Source organism: Cavia porcellus, unplaced genomic scaffold (genome assembly GCF_034190915.1).
Source record: "Cavia porcellus strain 051 isolate PalLab524CR breed Dunkin Hartley unplaced genomic scaffold, mCavPor4.1 scaffold_25, whole genome shotgun sequence".
In the NCBI taxonomy this organism is placed as follows: Eukaryota; Metazoa; Chordata; class Mammalia; order Rodentia; family Caviidae; genus Cavia; species Cavia porcellus.
This window is the reverse complement of record NW_026947508.1, coordinates 11,507,980-11,526,213: the sequence shown is the minus strand read 5'-3', so window position 1 is coordinate 11,526,213 and position 18,234 is coordinate 11,507,980. Positions and strand designations below refer to the sequence as shown.

General features: G+C 47.2%; 1 protein-coding gene and 1 non-coding gene across 6 annotated transcripts in view; one reads left to right on the top strand and one right to left on the bottom strand.

The window, feature by feature from the left end:
* The window catches only part of Plekhm2 (pleckstrin homology and RUN domain containing M2), a 33,614-nt gene extending 24,852 nt beyond the window's left edge, over positions 1 to 8,762 (bottom strand). For 3 of the 5 annotated variants that reach the window (XM_005004351.4, XM_003471396.5, XM_013153937.3), the window contains exon 1: positions 8,344 to 8,758. In XM_005004351.4, coding sequence (XP_005004408.1) covers positions 8,344 to 8,403 — 60 coding nt within the window. In that variant the 5' untranslated portion in view covers positions 8,404 to 8,758. Of the gene's footprint in view, positions 1 to 8,343 lie in introns of all 5 variants that reach the window. The other 2 variants (XR_001201554.3, XM_005004352.4) reach the window with 2 other exon arrangements.
* LOC111757242 (U6 spliceosomal RNA) lies at positions 3,878 to 3,985 on the top strand. Its single transcript, XR_002791617.1, has one exon. It is a non-coding gene; the product is annotated as a U6 spliceosomal RNA (small nuclear RNA).
* Positions 8,763 to 18,234: the final 9,472 nt, after the last annotated feature.

Below are 18,234 nucleotides of genomic sequence, written 5' to 3'. Positions count from 1 at the left end.
CCCAAATAAAGATCATAGGAAACAGGAAGATAGATCTTTTGCAAAAGGGAGGTGTATGAAGAGATGGAGGGAGTGGGAAGGAGGAAAGAAGCAGATTAAAAAAAAAGGTATGTGCATGTACCCAGTCTCCATGACGAATATAATCATCATGCACTGTAAGCAGGTAGTTAAAAACAGGAGAGACTGCTAGGATAGTATCTTCTCAGTGTGTCTGGATGCCTCAGGCTTTAGCAGCCTAACAGCAGAACCTTAAACAGCGAGGCTGACTATGGGAAATTAAATTAGGGGACTTTTGTGGGTTCCAAGTGTGTGCCAGGACTTTCCTGTCTCACTTACCACTGAATTTCTTAGACTCTGTTGCTTCCAACTATGAAAAATGGTTTTGAGGGTAGGGGGCAGTGTAGGAAACTGTCCTTGTCTTTCTTTTGGATTCCTGTATTGCTCGTGTGTGTGTGCGCGTGTGTGTGTTACAGATCCACAAATGGTGTACGGCTGTGTCTGTGGCAGGGACAGCTGCTGGATGATGAGAGGAAAGAGGTGCGCTCAGGACCCGAGGAGGTCACATTAACAAAGATTAGTGGCCTGAACTTTCAGCCCCAGTCAGGGGTTGTCCCAGAAACCATCCTTGTGTTCCTGCCTCACAGGGAAGTTCTGGGACCTTCTTGTCTTCAGCGCAGTCTGGAAAGAGACCACCCAAGCTAAACACTCTGCTGCAGTCAGACAGACATTCCTGGAGGTGAGCTCTGGCTGTGAAGTCACTACAGGCTGCAGGGCAGCGCCAGATGCTGTGCTATGAAGCCTGCCTCAAGGCAGCAAGGCCAGAAGACAGTGTTAGCGCATGAGGGAAAGGGCCCACCACCTCCCCTGGGTATGAGGGCCCCGTAACTTGGGCAGCAACAGCCCTTGCCATGGTGCTCAACACTGAGATGACACTGTGGACTGGCGAGGAAATCATGACCCTGTCGGGAGCCTGAGGTCCCTATGAACGCTGCCTTCTCCCTGCGGCAGTCACGCTGACTCCAGCTCCTCTCCTCCCTTCCGTGTTGAAACAGCATTGTGGCCATTCCACCCCCTACACCCAACAGATTAGCTTTACAGAGCTAACGTTTTTATAAACTGGGCAGATTTTCAGTTCTTCCGTTTCTTTTCATACTGGGCTCCAGATGGAGGAGTTTTAGGGAAGACACACAAGAACTATGACTACATCTGAAACTCCAGAGTGTGAACTATGACTCCCAGTGACCCCAGAGTTGACCTTGGCCCACCAATTAAAGTAGAGAAGCTATCAAGTGACATGTGTCTCTCCCCCTGGAAGCAGATGAGTTTCTGTCTGGCTTCAGAGCATCACTCAGGGCCTCTGCCAAGGATGGGGTCCTGCTAGAGCCAACAGAGAGAGGACCCCAAGCACTCAGTGCTGGGACAAGAACAATGTCACAAGGTTTCACACAGAAACCTGATGCCAGAGAACATTCCATAAAAGGAGGACCATGTTTAAGCTAAATGGCCAGGGCTCAAAAAAAGTGGGTATCACTTCACTAGCCTCTATTCCTGGGCTTGGGTTGGATTACCTATGGGGTTGGAGTGGGCTGGGGGGTCTTTGGGTCCCTCCCAGTCTCTTTTATGTGAGATAAAAACTGAGAGCCAGCCATAGCAATGTCAGGACCCTGGGGAAAAGGAAGCATGGAGATGAGTGTGGAGAGAATTTTTTTTAGATCTTTGCCTGATGACCTGAGTCCTTAGGGATTTTCAAAATATTTATCCCTGAATTCATAGAGAACAAAACTATTGTTCTAAACCAGGTGTAGTGCTGCAGGCCTGTAATCCCAGCACTCAGGAGGCTAAGGAAGGAAGAGTCCCTGAGAGTTCAAGACCAGCTTGGGCTACTAAGTTCAAGGCCAAGTTGAACTATATAGTAAGATCCTGTCGCAAAAAAACCAAAACCTGGGGCTGGGGATTTAGCTCAGCGGCATAAGCACCTGTCTTGTAAGCAGGCAGTTGTGAGTTTGATCCCTGGTACCGATAAAAAGGAAAAAGACAAAAAACAAACAAACAAACAAAAAAACAAAACCAAAAAATACAAAAACAAAAAGCTATCAATCTAAACTAAATAGTCAACATCTCTTACTACCAACTACCAAGTTTTCTCCTGGAATGTGTGACACTAATGGGTTTCTTTAGACACTAATTTTTCATTTGATTTTTTTTGTGGGGGACCAGAAATCAAACTCAGGACCTTATGCTTTCCAGGCAGACACTGTGCCGCTGAGCTACATCCCCAGCCCTACTCACCAATTTTGAATGTCATGACAGGTCTAACCTACACAGAGAAGCAGAAAAGTAGGGAAAAGCCCACATCCCACAGAGCAGCCCCTGTGCAACACTTCCAGGCTGAGTGGTGACAGCTGCAGCCAGGCACTGCCCCTGGGCCCCGACCAGACAGGGAGCCTCCTGCTCAAGGTGGACACCTGCCAGAAAGAGAACTTGTCTCAGGGCCAAAACAGAGGAGGCGGGCCATCCGCGTGGGCCCCAACCAAGCTGGTGGGACATCCAGACCAGGGCGGTATCACTGCCTACCGAGCAGCAGTCATAGAGCCACAGTCACATTATGACATTGCTCTGCTTTAGGGGACAGTTACTTTTCATTCTGCATAGTCTTCGCAGCTATTTGTGTGCTTTTAAAGCAACTACCTGTTTTCTTAAGAAAAAACTTCCTTGGGGCTGGGGATTTAGCTCAGTGTTTGCTTTGCAAGCTCATGGTCATGAGTTCAATCCCTGGTACCAATAAAAAAAACAAAACAAAACAAAACAAAAAACCAAGAAACAAGAAAAAACTTCCTTTCATCTTACTCAACGATCCTTGCTGGCATAATGTCCCTATTTTGGGGAAGTCTTCCCTGCTGGCCTCCTCCAAAGCCAGCCTCCCCGCCAAATCTTTATCACATGTTCTGCCGAAAGTCTGAGCCACACTGACCACAATGTGAAATCATCAGTGTTTCTATGTACTAATTTATTCTTCATCTTTTCCTATTAGGATGTCACCTCCATGAGATCAGAGGCCTCATCTGCCTTGATCACAGTGACTTCCTAGGGCCTAAAACACTAAAGACCTAGTGAAGGTGCTCACTAATATTTTAAATAACCGAGTATATGGCTGATGTAGTGGTACCTGCTATAATCTCAACACTCAGGAGGGCTGAGACAGGCAGATGGCAACTTCAAGGCCTGCCTGTGCAACTTAATGACTTAATGGGACTTTTCCTCAAAATACAAGAACAAAAAAACAGCTGGTGGTACCCAGTTCCACAAAAAATAAACAACTGAATATGTGGCATGTACTAGAAGTCACAGTGTTCACCTTCACTCTGCAAACCAGATAAAATGAGGGGCTGGAGGCATAAGCGCCTGCCTTGCAAGCAGGCAGTCGTGAGTTCGATCCCCGGTACCGATAAAAAGGAAAAAGAAAAAGAAAAAAACAAAAAACAAACAAAAAAAAAATAGATAAAATGAGCAAAAACAACACTACAACAGAGATTCCATTCACCAGAGGCTTGAACACACACATTTCTCTGAAAGTTTTCCTCAGCTGATCTTGGCGTGGGCTTTTTTGGGTGCATACACAGGTACACATATAACTTATCTGACCTGCTCCTAGTTTTGTAGAAAGGTTTAGAGGAACACAGTCACACCCATACATGTGTGGTTGCTTTTGAGTTACAAGAGCAGAACCGAGTAGTTTCAACAAAGATCAAAATACTTATTGTCTGGTGTTTTTTTGATACTGGGGCTCGAACTCATGACCTCGCACTTGCCAGGCAGGCACTTATGCCCCTGAGCTGTATCCCCAGGCCTACCATTTGATCTTTTAAGAAAAAGTTTAGTGCTGGCTTTGGAAGCACACATACTAAAAGTTAGAGTGATACAGAGAGAATTAGCGTGGCCCCTGCACAAGGAGGACATACAAATTTGTGAGGCATTCCATATCTTTATGGCCATGATTCTGTTGGTAAGATTGTTTTCTTGAAAGAAAGAAAGAAAGAAAGAAAGGAAAAAAAAAAAAAGAAAAAGAAAGAAAGAAAAAAAGAAGGAAAGACACCAGCCTGGACTGAGAAGTAGTAGTTTTATCCTGCCTCAACAAAACAAAACACTCCCAAGACATTTAAAACAAACAAACAAACAACCCACTCCCCGCCCTCCTCTAGGGAGGATGCTATTCAGTAGAGCCACATGCCAATCCCACATGCTAACACTGTCCTAAGCTTAGACATTTCTGTTTAGCGGTGAACAAGCTAGCAGCCACAGGCTATATGAGCAGCACCTAGGACGTTTCAGCTACTAGCTTTCTTTCCAGAACACTGGGAAATTGTTTTTCATTGTTACCTTTTTTTGTTGTTTTATTTTTTGAGACAGGGTCTCATGTGGCCTCAAATTTAAGGTGATTCTCTTGCCTCCGCATCCCCAATGCTGGGAATTACAGGCATGTGCCACCATTCTTGCCATCATTGTTGTTCAAATGCACTATTAAACTCTCTAGTTCTCTTTAGTCCCCAAGAATCCGTATAAGAGCACAAGTTCCTCTGGATTCAAGTTAGATAACACTGATTTCAGCTTTTTTTTTTTTTTTTTTTTTTGAGGCAGGGTCTTGCTAGGCAGTTTAAACTGGCCTTGAGCTCACTTTGTGACCCAGGCTGGTCTTGACCTCAAAATGATCCTCCTCCGTCAGCCTCTCAAGTGCTGGGATTACAGGTGTGTGCCACCATGCTCAGCCTAACACCTACTTCAGTTAAATGATGAAATAAATGTGGTGTGGAAGTAACTGAACTCAACAGTACTGCTTGGTAAACTGGGCATGGTGGCACCCACCTGTAATCCCAGCACCTTGGAAGCTGATCTAGGAGGATCGATGCGAGCTCAAGGCCAGCCTGAGATACAAAGTGAGTTGAAGACCAGCCTGAACTACATTGTGAAATCTGTCTCAAAAAACCAAAAGCAAACAAACAACAAAACAAAACAAATCCTGAACCATACTGCTTGAGGAGAGTGAGTACCCTACCCTTATAGGTCAGTGATAGCAAACCTTTTAGAAGTGTCAGTAACAACAAACCGCCAGCAATGCTATGCGTACCACTGACTGGCCACCACTGATGTAGGCTTTTGGGAAAAAAAAACGGAGAGTTGGGGGGCGATGGTTATGTTCTGTTTCTCCATTTGGGTGCTGGTTATGTGGTTGCACTCACTTTGTGAAACACATTAAATAAACTATACAGTTAGGATGTTTGCATATATATATATATATATATATATATATATGCATACATATTCTTTTTTTTTTTTTTTTTAGTCTCATGTAACCAGCCAGCCTCAAACTCCTATCCTCCTGCCTCAGCCTTCCTAATTCTGTGATCCCTCTGCCTCAGCATCCCTAGTGTTGGCATTACAGGAATGGCACCACCATACCTGGCTCCATAAGTACTTCTTTGCAGAAATAGATATCTCATTTTCTTCAGGAAACATCCTTTAAAAAAAAGCAGTAAAGCTGGGCATGTGTAATCACTGAGTTCAAGGGCAGTCTGGGTTACATATTGAGACCCAGCCTAAAAAAACAAAACAAGATGAAAACCCACAAATCAAAAAAGTGCTTCATTTTAATAAAAAGAAGCAGAAAGGATAATTTATGGGTGGCTAAAAGGCAGAAAAAGTCAAAGAACTCTGTTTTTTGCTTTTTGTTTTTGAGGTTTTTTTAAGACAGGGTCTCACTATTTAGCCCAAACCAGCCTTGAATTCACTATGTACCCCAGGTTGGCCTCAAACTTGCAGTGACCCGCCTGCCTTGCTTCCCGAGTACTGGATTACAGGCATGTGCCATCACACCCAGCAAAAAGTCAAAGAACTCTGAAGACAAAATTAGGTGAGACTGGCATTTGAGAACAAATCTGACCTCAAGAATGCTGGTCTACTCACAGTGTCTGCTGCTCTTAACAGAACTGACTCCTATTAGAGGTAGATACTCTCATTCAGAAAACCAAACACACTTTGTGACGCAAGAATTATATGGTGTGTTGTGGTACATACAGCTAATCCCAAAACTTGGGAGCTTGAGGCAGGAGGATTGCTGCAAGTTTAAGTGCAGCCTGGACTACAAAGTAAATCCAAAGCCAGCCTGAACTGCACAGCAAAATCCTGTCTCAGCCCCCTGACTCCAATCGTACGGCAGCTGTCTGAAACAATCATACAAATAAAATGGATAATGAGTACAAATTGTGTCACACAACAACCTCTTGATGGTAAGACACTCTGGCCTTCAGATCCTGTAAAAGCAAGGAGCTGGCTTTACTACTCCACAAACAAAGAAAGCTACCACTTATGAAGCTACCACTGGGTCATGTACCATGCTAAACATTCCACATAACTTCATTACACCTTCAGAACACCTGGGCAGAGTGACACGTGCCAGTAATCCCAGAATTTGGGAGGCTGAGGCAGGAGGATTACAATTTGAGAGCAGCCTGGAAGGCAGTAAATTTAAGATCGGCCTGCACTACATATAGCAAGACCCTGTTCAAAACAAAACAAAACAAAAGCCAACCTCCCTACAACCCCAATATTATCCCTGCTTTACAGATGAGAAAATTGAGGCATAAAGAGGTTAAGGAACCTGCCCAAGGTTATTTATGGGCAAGGAAAGGATTAAATAGGCAGCTGGACTCCACAAGCAGTATTCACAACCACAATGCCAGTCACACCATAGGTAGGATGTGTCCAGTGATGAGTTTCCAGTTTCTAGTCTGCAACTTATATTTCCTGGGCTTCATGATAACTCAATAAAATATGCTTGTCCAAACATGTAATTTATAAGCATTTAAACAAGCACACCCATCTCTTTCATAAGAGACTGCCTGATTTACAGAGTAGATTTCTGCCTTCACCTATCCATGCTTACACCTGTGAAAGGTGCCCATGTCTCCTACTTCTCTTCTGGACACTTTTCCATTCATTTGCTTGAAATCCGAAAACAAAAAACAATGGAAGGCAACACCCTTGGCCAACCTGGAGCCATAGTCAGCCGGATTAGAATCAAGTGTCAGCAGTTTTCTTTTCTCTTCCATTACGAAAGATGCACTGCTCTTCAACAAAGTACTTGCTCACCCTATGCTTCTTGAGTAAGCAGAAAACTATACTCCATTTTACTAGTCAGGTCCAGGAAAATGGAACAACAAACTTACTGGACCTCTGCATGTCACTTTTAGATGCACTTTTAGGGAAACATTTTAATAAAAACTTTGGATCTATTTTTCTTTATTTTTAAAACGAAAGGTAAAAATGCTTACCTAGTGTTTTTGGAAATTTAAGTGGGAAAGAGTTATTTACATACATAGTGATTTTTTTTTTTTTTTTTGGTCTTTTTCGTTTTTATCGGTACCAGGGATCGAACTCAGGACTGCCTGCTTGCAAGGCAGGCGCTTATGCCGCTGAGCTAAATCCCCAGCCCCCCATACATAGTGATTTAATTAGAATCTTTGTTTTGAGCTAGGCCAGGTGGCCCATGCCTGTTATCCCAGCATTTGGGAGGCTGAGACAGGAGGATCATGGCACATTTGGGGCCAGCCTGGGCTGTGTAGTGAGACCTTGTCTCAGAAACAAAACCAAAGAAAACCCGAATAAATACAACGCTTATTTTGGTTTCTTAATGTATTCAAGCTAGTCTTTTTCCAAATCATTTCCCTCCCAGTTTCTGAGATGATCGGGTGAGCCAGGCATTTCAAATAGGGAAAATACCCATTCTGGTTGGCCACTAAGGTTTTTCAGTGTGTCCGGATTCTACCTTCTAGCACCCGACCCTTGTTCATTCAGATGAGCTCACCTCACCATACATATGCTCTTGCCAGTACTCATCCCCACCTAGGTCTGGGGCCTTATCCTGCTCCAGCAAGCCCTGCACCCAAGTTCCATCAGGACGTTATGGGGGGAACGAAGCGTGGGAAGGGCATTAGGTCAGAGAGTAGGGCGAAGACGGTGTGTTGTTCTGGAGGTAGGGAAGAAGGCCATCCCAAATGCAATCTCTAGGCACTTAGGGTTCTTAATCTTAACCTCCTGGAAACCGCCATCCTTGAGCAGGATGACCCGGGGGTCTTCCCTGCTCCAGAGGTAATGTCACCGTCGCCCGGCCAGGGTTCGGGAAGCCCCAAGTCGCGCGTCCCTCCGGCCTCCATCCCGCAGAGGTTGCGCTGCCCGCGGGGATGCGACGCCCGAGTCTCGGAGGGAAGGGCGGTGTCCCGCACCCCGGCAACAGAAGGGACCCATACAGAAGGGCCTGGACCGGGGCCGGGGCCGGGGAGGGCGCCTCACCTTCTTCACCGACAGCGAGATGTTCTCCAGGATGCGGTCCTTCACCTCCCGCGGTTCCATGGCGCTGCCACAGCCGCCGCCCCGCCGCCGCTTCCCGCGCCGGGGGCCCGGGGCCGCCGCCAACCGCTGCCGCCGGCCGTGCGGGGGCTCCGTGGTGCCGGCCGCGGGGCCCGGCGCCCGGCCCTCGCCTCGCCCGGGGCCTCGCTCCGCCGCGGCCCGGCGGCTCCCGAGGGCGGGGCGGAGCGGAGAGGAGGCCGGGGCTGCGCGGCGGGCGGCGGCGACAGGAACTGATGTCAGGGGGCGGCGCCGGGACGCCGGGACGCGGGCCGGTACCGGGTGACACCCTGTCCCGCGTCGACCCCGGAGCACCCGGGGTTCCGGCCTCCTCGGCGACCCCGGGCGCCCCAGGTTCCGACCTCCGCAGGCGCCCGGGCGCCCCGGTCCGGCCTCCTCCGCGACCCCGGTGCCCGGGGTTCCGGCCTTCTCGGGGCACCCAGTGACCTCATTCATAAACTAGCTTACTGGGAAAGTAAAGGGTGGGAATCAGACCAAGGAACAGACTGAGAGAATTCAAAGAATGCTACCTGCCTATCTTGTTTAAAAACATGGTGAGGCTCTTGCCTCTCACTTGGATAGTGGGCCATCCTTTTCCCCAAACCCAAAACAACTTCCCGAGACTTACACCCCCATAGTTCCCCACCTGCTCGAGAGAAACCCGAATGCTCCCTGTTGGAGGAAATAGGCGCCTCTCTTGAGGCCCACACTTCTTTGCGTGTGTACTTAAATTCTAATAAGTCCCTTGATGACCCTTTCCTAGCTGGTCCTGAAAGTTCCTTTTTTCTGTAATGGGACTCAGTGAAGCCAGGACTTATTCCACACGTAAGGTGGGTTTTAGGTTTTCCATCTCTGCTTTGGGAACCTCCTTGGACCCTGTCCAGAGCCACTCGGACGCCCCAGGACCCACACAGAACCAGTCCCAGCCTCCTTGGAGACCCCAGCGACGAACGCTGACCCGGACCCCTGTGCTCTTACCCCACTGGTTGTGGACCCTGCACAGTTCCCCAGGACGCTGGGGACCCTTCCACCACCAGTCAGAAACTCTTCTCAGCCCTCCTGTTCTTCCCGGAGTCCCTCAGTGCAGACTCACGTCTCAAGCCTAGGCAGCCTAGAGGCCCCAGTGCTGCAGTGTGGTCCTGCTCCAGAGCCCAGGTCCGCCCTGGCCTCATGGGCCACTCCCAGGTCCTCATGCTCAATGCCAAACTCTAAACATCAGGCCCCTGCTGGTCCCATAGAACACTCACTTCACTTTACTTCCCGACCTAAGGCCCGTTAGGCTTCTTCAGTCCCTTGTGAGGTATCCCGAGGGCCTCAACTCCCTCAGCCCTCAGACATGCAATACCCACTCTCCTCTTCCCCCACACACATCCTACCCAAATTCACCACGTTTACTTCAGACTCCTCAGCGTCACACCCTGTTCTCTTCTCTCATTTGGTCCCCAAATAAAGGATTCCTTAGTCCCTTCTTTTAATTCTTAGACACTACAGCTCTCGATCCTGTCTCCCCCCAGCCTTCTCTTTGGTTACTCAGGCTATCTCATCTCACAGGTTACCCCATAATTGTAGCTGCAACACTTATTCTGTAGTTTATCCAAGAGGTACCCCACCTCATCCTAAAGATCTCTGTGATGGATTAACTAACGGGCAGCTTGTAACACTGAGCTGAAATGAATCAGCGTGGTGCTAGGTGTGGAAGCCCACCTGAGGATTGTTGCCAACAGCATAAGAGCAGATCTGGAGGGGAAGGTGGTGCGCTGTTGATTTTCCTGCAGCATTTTTGTCGTAATGGTTTTCTTGATGTGAACTCAGGTGTTCTCATCATTGGAGGAGCTTGGGTTCTCGCTGTCAATGAGGATGGCTGCAGTTCTCTCTGGGGGAGCCTTGGTCCTTACCTTGAGTGTTGTTTCCTGGCTCCAGTACAGACTTGCTACTTCCCCCACTAACCTTTGGGTCTTCCCAGTACAGATCCTTGATACAGAGTTTGTGAGACATTGTCATGGGCTCTAGGCCTCCAGCTGAATTCATAGAAGACACTGCTGGGCTCTAGGTCTTCAGCTGGACTCATGCAGGACATTGCCATGGGATCCAGGCCCTCAGCTGGATTCTTTGGGTCTCTAGTGTGTGGACAGATCTGCATGCTTCTGCATTTGACTCTGGGTGAATATTAGAAAATAATTCTAGGGGCTGGGGATTTAGCTCAGCGGTATAAGCGCCTGCCTTGCAAGCAGGCAGTTGTGAGTTCGATCCCCAGTACCGACAAAAAGGAAAAAGACAAAAAAAAATAGAAAATAATTCTATAAACTATGTATCCTGTATTAAATCCATTCCCTTGGGGCTGAGGATTTAGCTCAGTGGCATAAGCACCTGCCTTGCAAGCAGGCATTCGTGAGTTCGATCCCCAGTATCAATAAAAAGAAAAAAAGAAAAAAAAATGTGTAAATCCATTCCCTTGTAAATCCTGAGTACAACAATCCCTCCCCATCCTCAGCTTTCCAAGGAGACACCCAAAAGGCTTTTGTTTGTTTGTTTGTTTGTTTACATGCCTGGATAAGAGACAAAATAAACTTAGGAAAAGGAAAAAGAACCACTATTTGAGAAGCTAGGATTGCTGCACTTGTTACCACTTCTGGGTCTAGGTCTGGAGTTCTAACATGAATGATGGTACAGATGGCAAGTGCCGAGTATTACCTATGTGTCAGGTGCTAAACCAAGTGCTTCATACATTTGTCTCCTGTAGGCTCGCGTTACCATTCGAGTGTAGCTGAAGAAATCGAATGGGAATTGAGTAATTTGTCTCAAATCACATTGCAAATGATGGAGATGGAGCTCAGACAGCAAGAAGGAATCTGACTCCAGAAACACTGTGCATGGTTTTTTGGGCCAGGGACCCCTTTACAGCATTGCAGACTATTCTAGGAGGCAACTGCTGGGGCTGGGGGCTTGCCTGGGGAAAGAAGCAACTCAAGGGAAAGCATTTTCCCATTCGTCCTGAATTCAGGAAATAAAGAGATTGATTCCCTGGGTCTGGACAAAGGGGAGAATAAGGGCAGGTGGGGCCACGAGCTGTAGGTGCTGCACAGGAAAACTGAGGGCAGAAGACATATTGCTTTGAATGACAAAAAAATAACCAGTGTCCCAGGGTATCTGTTGGCAGGGGAAAGACTAGTCTACTCATGTACTCTCGTGACATCCTGCTAGGGAGCCCACAGGTCCTGACCTGTTGGATGTAGCACTGACTCGGGACAATCCACTCACCGCAAAGTCCAGCCACTAAGCTTTGTGCTCCTCCCTGCTGTTGAGCACCAAGCCATCTTCTTCTGGGAACCGTCTTCTCCGGAGGACTGTTGATGACATGGGCACATGGCAAACTCCACAGGTGTACTTGTATACCTGCAGTGTCTACTTGGTGGTCTGTCATATAGGAAGGTGATGACATTTCTGCCATATTGTTTTTATCTGCATACATTTTGGAATGGTCCTGTTTCCTGTTCCACATTTTTTTGAGAAAGGATCTCAATATGCAGTTCCTGCTAGGCTTGAATTCACTATATAGCTCAGGCTGGTCTTGACTTGCAGCAATCCTCCTGCCTTGGCCTCCGGAGTGTTGGGACTTTAGTCATACGCCACCACACCTGGCTCTATTTCAAGTTTTACAGTATTCAGAGAACATACAGTCTAACTACCTGCCAGATCCTGCAGGTTTGCTTAGGTATGTGAGGGTGGGAGAAGAGGGGCATCTTGTAGTCTGACAGGATTTCTTGCAGGGAGCCTAAACAGCTCAGTGGTGTAACTGCCTGCTTGGCAAACTCGAGGTTGTGAGTTCAATCCCTGGTACAAAAAAAAAAATTTCTTGCAGGGAAGAAGAGGTCAAGTGCGTGCTCATGTGCAGGTAAGTGCTGCATGCCCAGAGCTCAAACACAGGGTCCACCATGCCCTGAAACTGGGCATGTGGTGCATGCCTGCAAGCCTAGCACTCAGGAGGCTGAAGCAGGTGGGTTGCTACAAACTGGAGACTAGTGTGTGCCATATAGTGAATTCAAGGCCCACCTGAACTATATAGTCTTAAAACACAAGGTGACTCTAGTCAGATGTGATGGTACATTCCTGTAATTCCAGCACTCAGGAGCCTGAGGCAGGAGGTTTGATGCAAGTTTGAGTCCATCTCCTGAGCTACATGGTGCGTTCAAGACCAGCCTGGACTATATAGTGAGACTATCACAATAACAAAACAATGAAACAAACTCAGTGACTCTGAAAAGCACAGGACACTTACCAGTCCTGTTGCTGGGAGTCATTTAAGCTCAAAACTGAAATCCACTCTTGTTTTTTGGTTTGGGGTTTTGTTTGATTTTGTGAGGCAGGGTTTCACTGTGTACTCCAGGTCGCTCTTGAACTCATCCTGTAGCCCAGGCTGGCCTCGAACTCACAGGGATCCTCCTCAGCCTCCCGAGTGCTGGGATTCAGGCATGCACCACCTCGCCCAGCCTGAAACTTGCTCATTTATTGCACAAGACTTTGCCGACCACATGGGAAGTGCACGAGACTCTGAGTCAAAGCACATCAAGAATGAAAAGCCTTGGCTGATTCACGCCAGGGCCTCAGGCAAGTCACTCGGCCTTAGTTCCAGATCATTTTGATGTTTGTTTTGTTTTTGAAACATCAGCCTCCCTTAAATTTTTTTACCACTAAGTGCCAGCAGTTGAAGGGAGAATTGGGGCAAGAAGGCAAGGTAGAGAAAGGTACCAAGAATCCTCTACTCTTCTTTCCAAAGATGTACCGCTTCAGAGAGGAAAAAAGGAAAACATTCCGAAAGCTCATGCTGTTGGAACCTCTAAAAAGTCGTCCTGCAGGGGCTGGGGATTTAGCTCAGTGGCATAAGTACCTACCTTGCAAGCAGGTGCAAGTGAGTTTGATCACCAGTACTGATAAAAAACAAAAAAAAGTCATCCTGCAACGATTATCTAAAGGTGGGCAGGATACAGTGGCAGGTCCCTGTATCCCCACTACTGGGGAGGGTAGGAGGAAGGATCACTGAGCCTGGGAGTTTGAGAACGGCTGGAGCAACATACCAAGACCCCTTCTAAGAAGGTGTGTGGTTCATGGGTAGAGCACTTGCCTGACGCCTGTCAGTTCCAGCCCTGGCTCTTCAGCAAAAAGAAGCAGGGCTGTGTTTTCAGAGGAAGGAGTAAGTGTTTCCTTGGCCACCAGGCCCTTGAAGTTGTTCAACCCCCTGTAGAGACGGTGAAGAGGAGGAGGGGCTGGTTGTACATAACTGCAGTGGCCAGAATTCTCACAGCGTCCCTCCAGTGCCCAGAAGTACAGACGTCTCCAGCTCTGGCTCTGGCTAAGCCAAAGTCAGGCCATTTTAATGTAGGTGATTGCATTTCAGTGGCAAATGCTGGCTTCCCTCCCCATTATTATCTAGCCAGCCAGATAGCTTGGTAAAATTGGGGTATCATTCAACCTCCTAGTTTAAAAGCTTCCCACAGCTTCCCATTGTAGAACTTGAAATAGAATTCCTACTCTCTGGGCAATTTTTTTTTCTTTGAGGCAGGGTCTTGCTATGCAGTTTAGGCTGAACTTGAATTCACTTTGTAGCCCAGGCTTGCAATGATCCTCCTGCCTCAGCCTCCCGAGTGCTAGGATTATAGGTACGTGCCACCATGTCAGGCTTTCCTCTCTAAATCATCTCCTAATCTTTATTGGTGTGTGCCAGCCCCATTCACCTGTTTTTCAAACATACCAATGTATTCATATCAATGGGCCTTTGCTGAGAGTGCTCCTCTCCAGTGGCTGCTCACCAAAATCTGCTCCTGCCATGGTGATGGTCAGGTGAAGTGCTAGACTACATTTCCCAGCCTCCTTTGTGGCAGATGTGATCAGGTGACCAACCACTCTCCAATGGAATGTGATCAGCTATGAAGCTCTCCACCCAGGGCCTGAGCATTCCCAGGGTGAGTGGGTGGTCCTCTTCCCTGTAGTTATTATTCCATCAGGTGGGAGGAAGCCTTGGACAGGGAAAGAACTCAGGTCCCTGAATCACTGTGCGGAGGAATGCTGCCCATCCACACTTGCCTTGGAGTGTACTGTAAGCAAGGGACAAGCTTTTTTGTAAGAACTTACAAATAAATTCTGAGCCTCTTTATTTCTGTATCCTGGCCTAACCTACTACATCCCAAATCCTCCCCAGAGCGAGCCTTTCAATCAGGTTTCAATTGAAATGTAACCTCTGGGGCTGGGGGTTTAGCTCAGCGGCATAAGTGCGTCCCTTGCAAGCAGGGAGTCCTGAGTTCAATCTCCGGTACTGATAAAAGGGAAAAAGGACAAAAAAAAAAAAAAAAAAAAAAAAAAAAAAATGTAATCTCCAAAGAAGACCTTTCTCCTCCATTACTTTCCATTAAGAAGCTTGAGTCTCTCAGCCTGTGAGCCTAACACATTTTTATCGTAGAGTTACCTGGGTGTTTTTTTTTGGGTACTGAGAATCAAACTCAGGGCGTCATGCTTACCAGGCAGGCGCTGTGACACTGAGTTATATCCCTGGAACCCTTCCTCACCTTTTTTTTCTTGTTACCACTTTCCAGAGACTGCTGTAACATCAGTGCTGGGGGAACACGTACCTGTGCTCAACTCTGTCCATGCCATAGTCACAGTGCCAACTCAGTGTCTGGCACACACTACTCACTGAATGTTTCTGAAATGTTTTTGTTTTTTTTTTTAAATCGGTACCAGAGATCGAACTCACAACCGCGTGCTTGCAAGGCAGGTGTTTTTGCCACTGAGCTAAATCCCCAGCCTCTATTTTTTTTTTAATACTGGGATTGAACTCATGACTTTGCGCTTGCCAGGCAGGCACTTACACTGCCAGGCTAAATCCCCTGCCCTGAAATGAATATCTTCTGATTAATTTTTTTCTTTTCTTCTGATGAGGATTTTGGTTTTTGGTTTTGGGGCTGAAAGACTGAATTCAGGGCCGCATGCATGCTAAGCATACACTCTACGACTGAGTTACATCATACTTAACTCCTCTAATAAGGTTTTTGTTGTTGGTTTTTGACTTTGCAGTTTGTTTTTAGATAGAGTCTGGCTATATAATACATAGACTAGGCTCAAATTTTTAATTTTCTTGCCTTAGCCTCTTAAGTTGGGATTATAGGTATGTGCCACTAGACCTGGCTTCTTATTTTTGTTGTCATTTGTGGTACTGGGGATTGAACCCAGAGCCTTTGCACTAAGCTATATCCCCAACCCCTTTCATTTTTTAAACCTGCTTCATGTTTTGGTTTTTAATTGTTTAATTTTAATTTTTTTGAGGCAGGGCCTCCCTATGCAGTCCAGGCTGGCCTTGAACTCATGACAGTTCTTCTGCCTGAGCCTCCCAAGCAGTAGGGTTATAAGTGTGTATCCCACACCCAGCTCTTTTCTTAATTTTGAGACAGGATCTAGATAAGTCACTGGTTGCCCAAACTGAACTCAAACTTGCAATCCTCCTGCCTCAGCCACCCGCCCTCATGCTGGAATTGTAGCATGTACTACTACACCCAGCTCTAATGAGATTTTCATTCAGTTTGGGTCCAGAAAAATTTTTGCTGGCCATGAAAGTAAAAAGTCAGAAAGAAGACAAAGAACCAACGTAAGGTTGCTTTTACCTGGGCCTGATTCGAGTCTTTTCATTCTAGGAAAACAATGAATGGAGAGCCATGGTCCATACATCCTCTAGCAGCGAGGTGCTGTCTGCCAAGATTTTATGTTAGTCCCGCATGTGGGTATATCAGAGAACTGTTTCATACGGGCGCCCACAAACTTATCGACCTTCGGATGCCATCCTTCTAGAATCACTAAACTCAAAGTCGGCGGTCTTCCAGTGCCAGAATCTCTCAGCCTGCAAACTGACCTTGCTGACCATCTTGGGTTCCAGCTGCAGTTCCGCCACTAGCTGGGTCATCCTGCCTATGGCGCAGCCCTTGAGGGCCTTTGAAATGAGGAGCCAAGATGCATTAGGAAAATGTACCAATTCCCCACAGTGAATGTAATCATTCTGTTCTTGCAAATGTGTACCAATAAAAATAAAAGACTATTTAAAAAAAGAGACGAGGAACTAAAGTAGTACAAAGGAATCTCTCAACGGATTCATGCAAAGCACAGCTCATTGGTCACCGATTCTGGCCGCGAGGGCGCTGTGGTGAGCAGCTCGGATGTAGCGCCCCCCACTGGCGGACCTCACATTCTTCTTCTTTTAGTTCACATTCTAACGAGGGGGAAAAATAAAACAGGCAGTCTTTGAAGTGGGGTCAGCGCTAAGGAGGAAAAAGCAAGTTAGACTTTCGTGAATAGGAAGGGGAGGTGGCTATAATTTCAGGCGAAATAACCAGAGGAAGCCCTCACTAGGGTGATGTCCGAATAAAGACCCAGAAGAAGCGAAAGGAAAGGCTTGATGCGGTCTGCAGAAAACACGCTCCAGACAGAGGAACAGCCAGTTCCCAGGAGCCCAGGTAGGAGGAGGCAGGGCACTGCACTCAGCCCAGGGCAGCTTAGAGCCCGGGAGGGGAGAGCTCAGGAGGTGAAGGCAGAGGCATCCGGGGGCTTGGAGGCCAAAGAGATCTGCTTTGTACTCTGGTGCCCACTGGAGGTCTTTCTTTTCTTCCTCTTTTTTTTAGACAAGGTCTTGCTAATGTAGACCAGGCTGGCCTTGAACTTGTGACCTCCTGCCTCAGCCTCCCCAGTGCTGGGATGGGTGTGCACCACCAAGCCGGCTCTCAGAGGTTTTGAGGGAGCCCCATTTAATTTGTTGAGCTCAGGCAAGGGCCAGAATAGGGGTTGTAATAATCAAGGTGGGAGGGTCTGGCACCTGGGAACAGGCTTCTAGAAATGCTCAGACCTGGGCTGGGGATTTAGCTCAGTGGCATAAGTGCCTGCCTGGCAAGCACGAGGTCATTATTCAATCCCCAGTACCGCAAATAAATAAATAATAGAAATGCTCAGGCCACTAATACTTTGAAGTAGAGGCATTAGGGCTTCGGTTGGGATGGGTGCAGGATGTGAAGGAAAGGAGTTAAAAGTTTTAGTTTGAACACCTGCATGGTAAAATTGCCATTTAGCTCTCAGGGAGAGGCTGAACGGAGAAGGCTGGGGTGCTTCTGGCTCAGGCAATTCAGTTTCATACATCTGCAGTTGAACAGGGAAAAGGTTAGTTTTTAGTAACTTACTAGGAGGAAGCAAGTCACTAGCTCGTTTTTAAGGATGAACTCCACAGACAAGGGATGGTAGCTGGTTAACCCCATCAGCAGATCAGCAGCGCTGAACAAGCAGGCAGTAAATTGACAATGTGGCCCTTTTATGCAAGCTGGGAATTGCGTTACGCTCTGCTCATTACATGTTCTGGGATTTAGAACTATGGCATCTTTTTTTTTTTTTTTTTTTTTTGGTATCAGAAATCAAACTCAGGGCCTTATGCTTGCCAGGTAGGCACTTATGCCACTGAGCTATAGACCCAGCCCTGTATCTTCATTCTTTATTCTTCAATCTTTATCGGTACCAGGGGTCGAATTCATGACCGCCTGCTTGCAAGGCAGGTGCTTATGCCGCTGTGCTAAATCCCCAGCCCCCTTCAATCTTTATTTTTAACCTCCCACCCTACTTCCTTGTATTTTTTTTGTGGTACTGGGGATTGAACTCCCGACCATGCACTTGCAAGGCAGATGCTTACACTGCTGAGCGAAACCCCTGACCCCTTGTCTTTTTTTTTTTTTTTTTGACACAGGGTCTCACTATGCAGTTCAGGTTGGCCTTGAGCTCACTTTGTAGCCCAGGCTGGTCTTGAATTTGCAAGTATTCTCT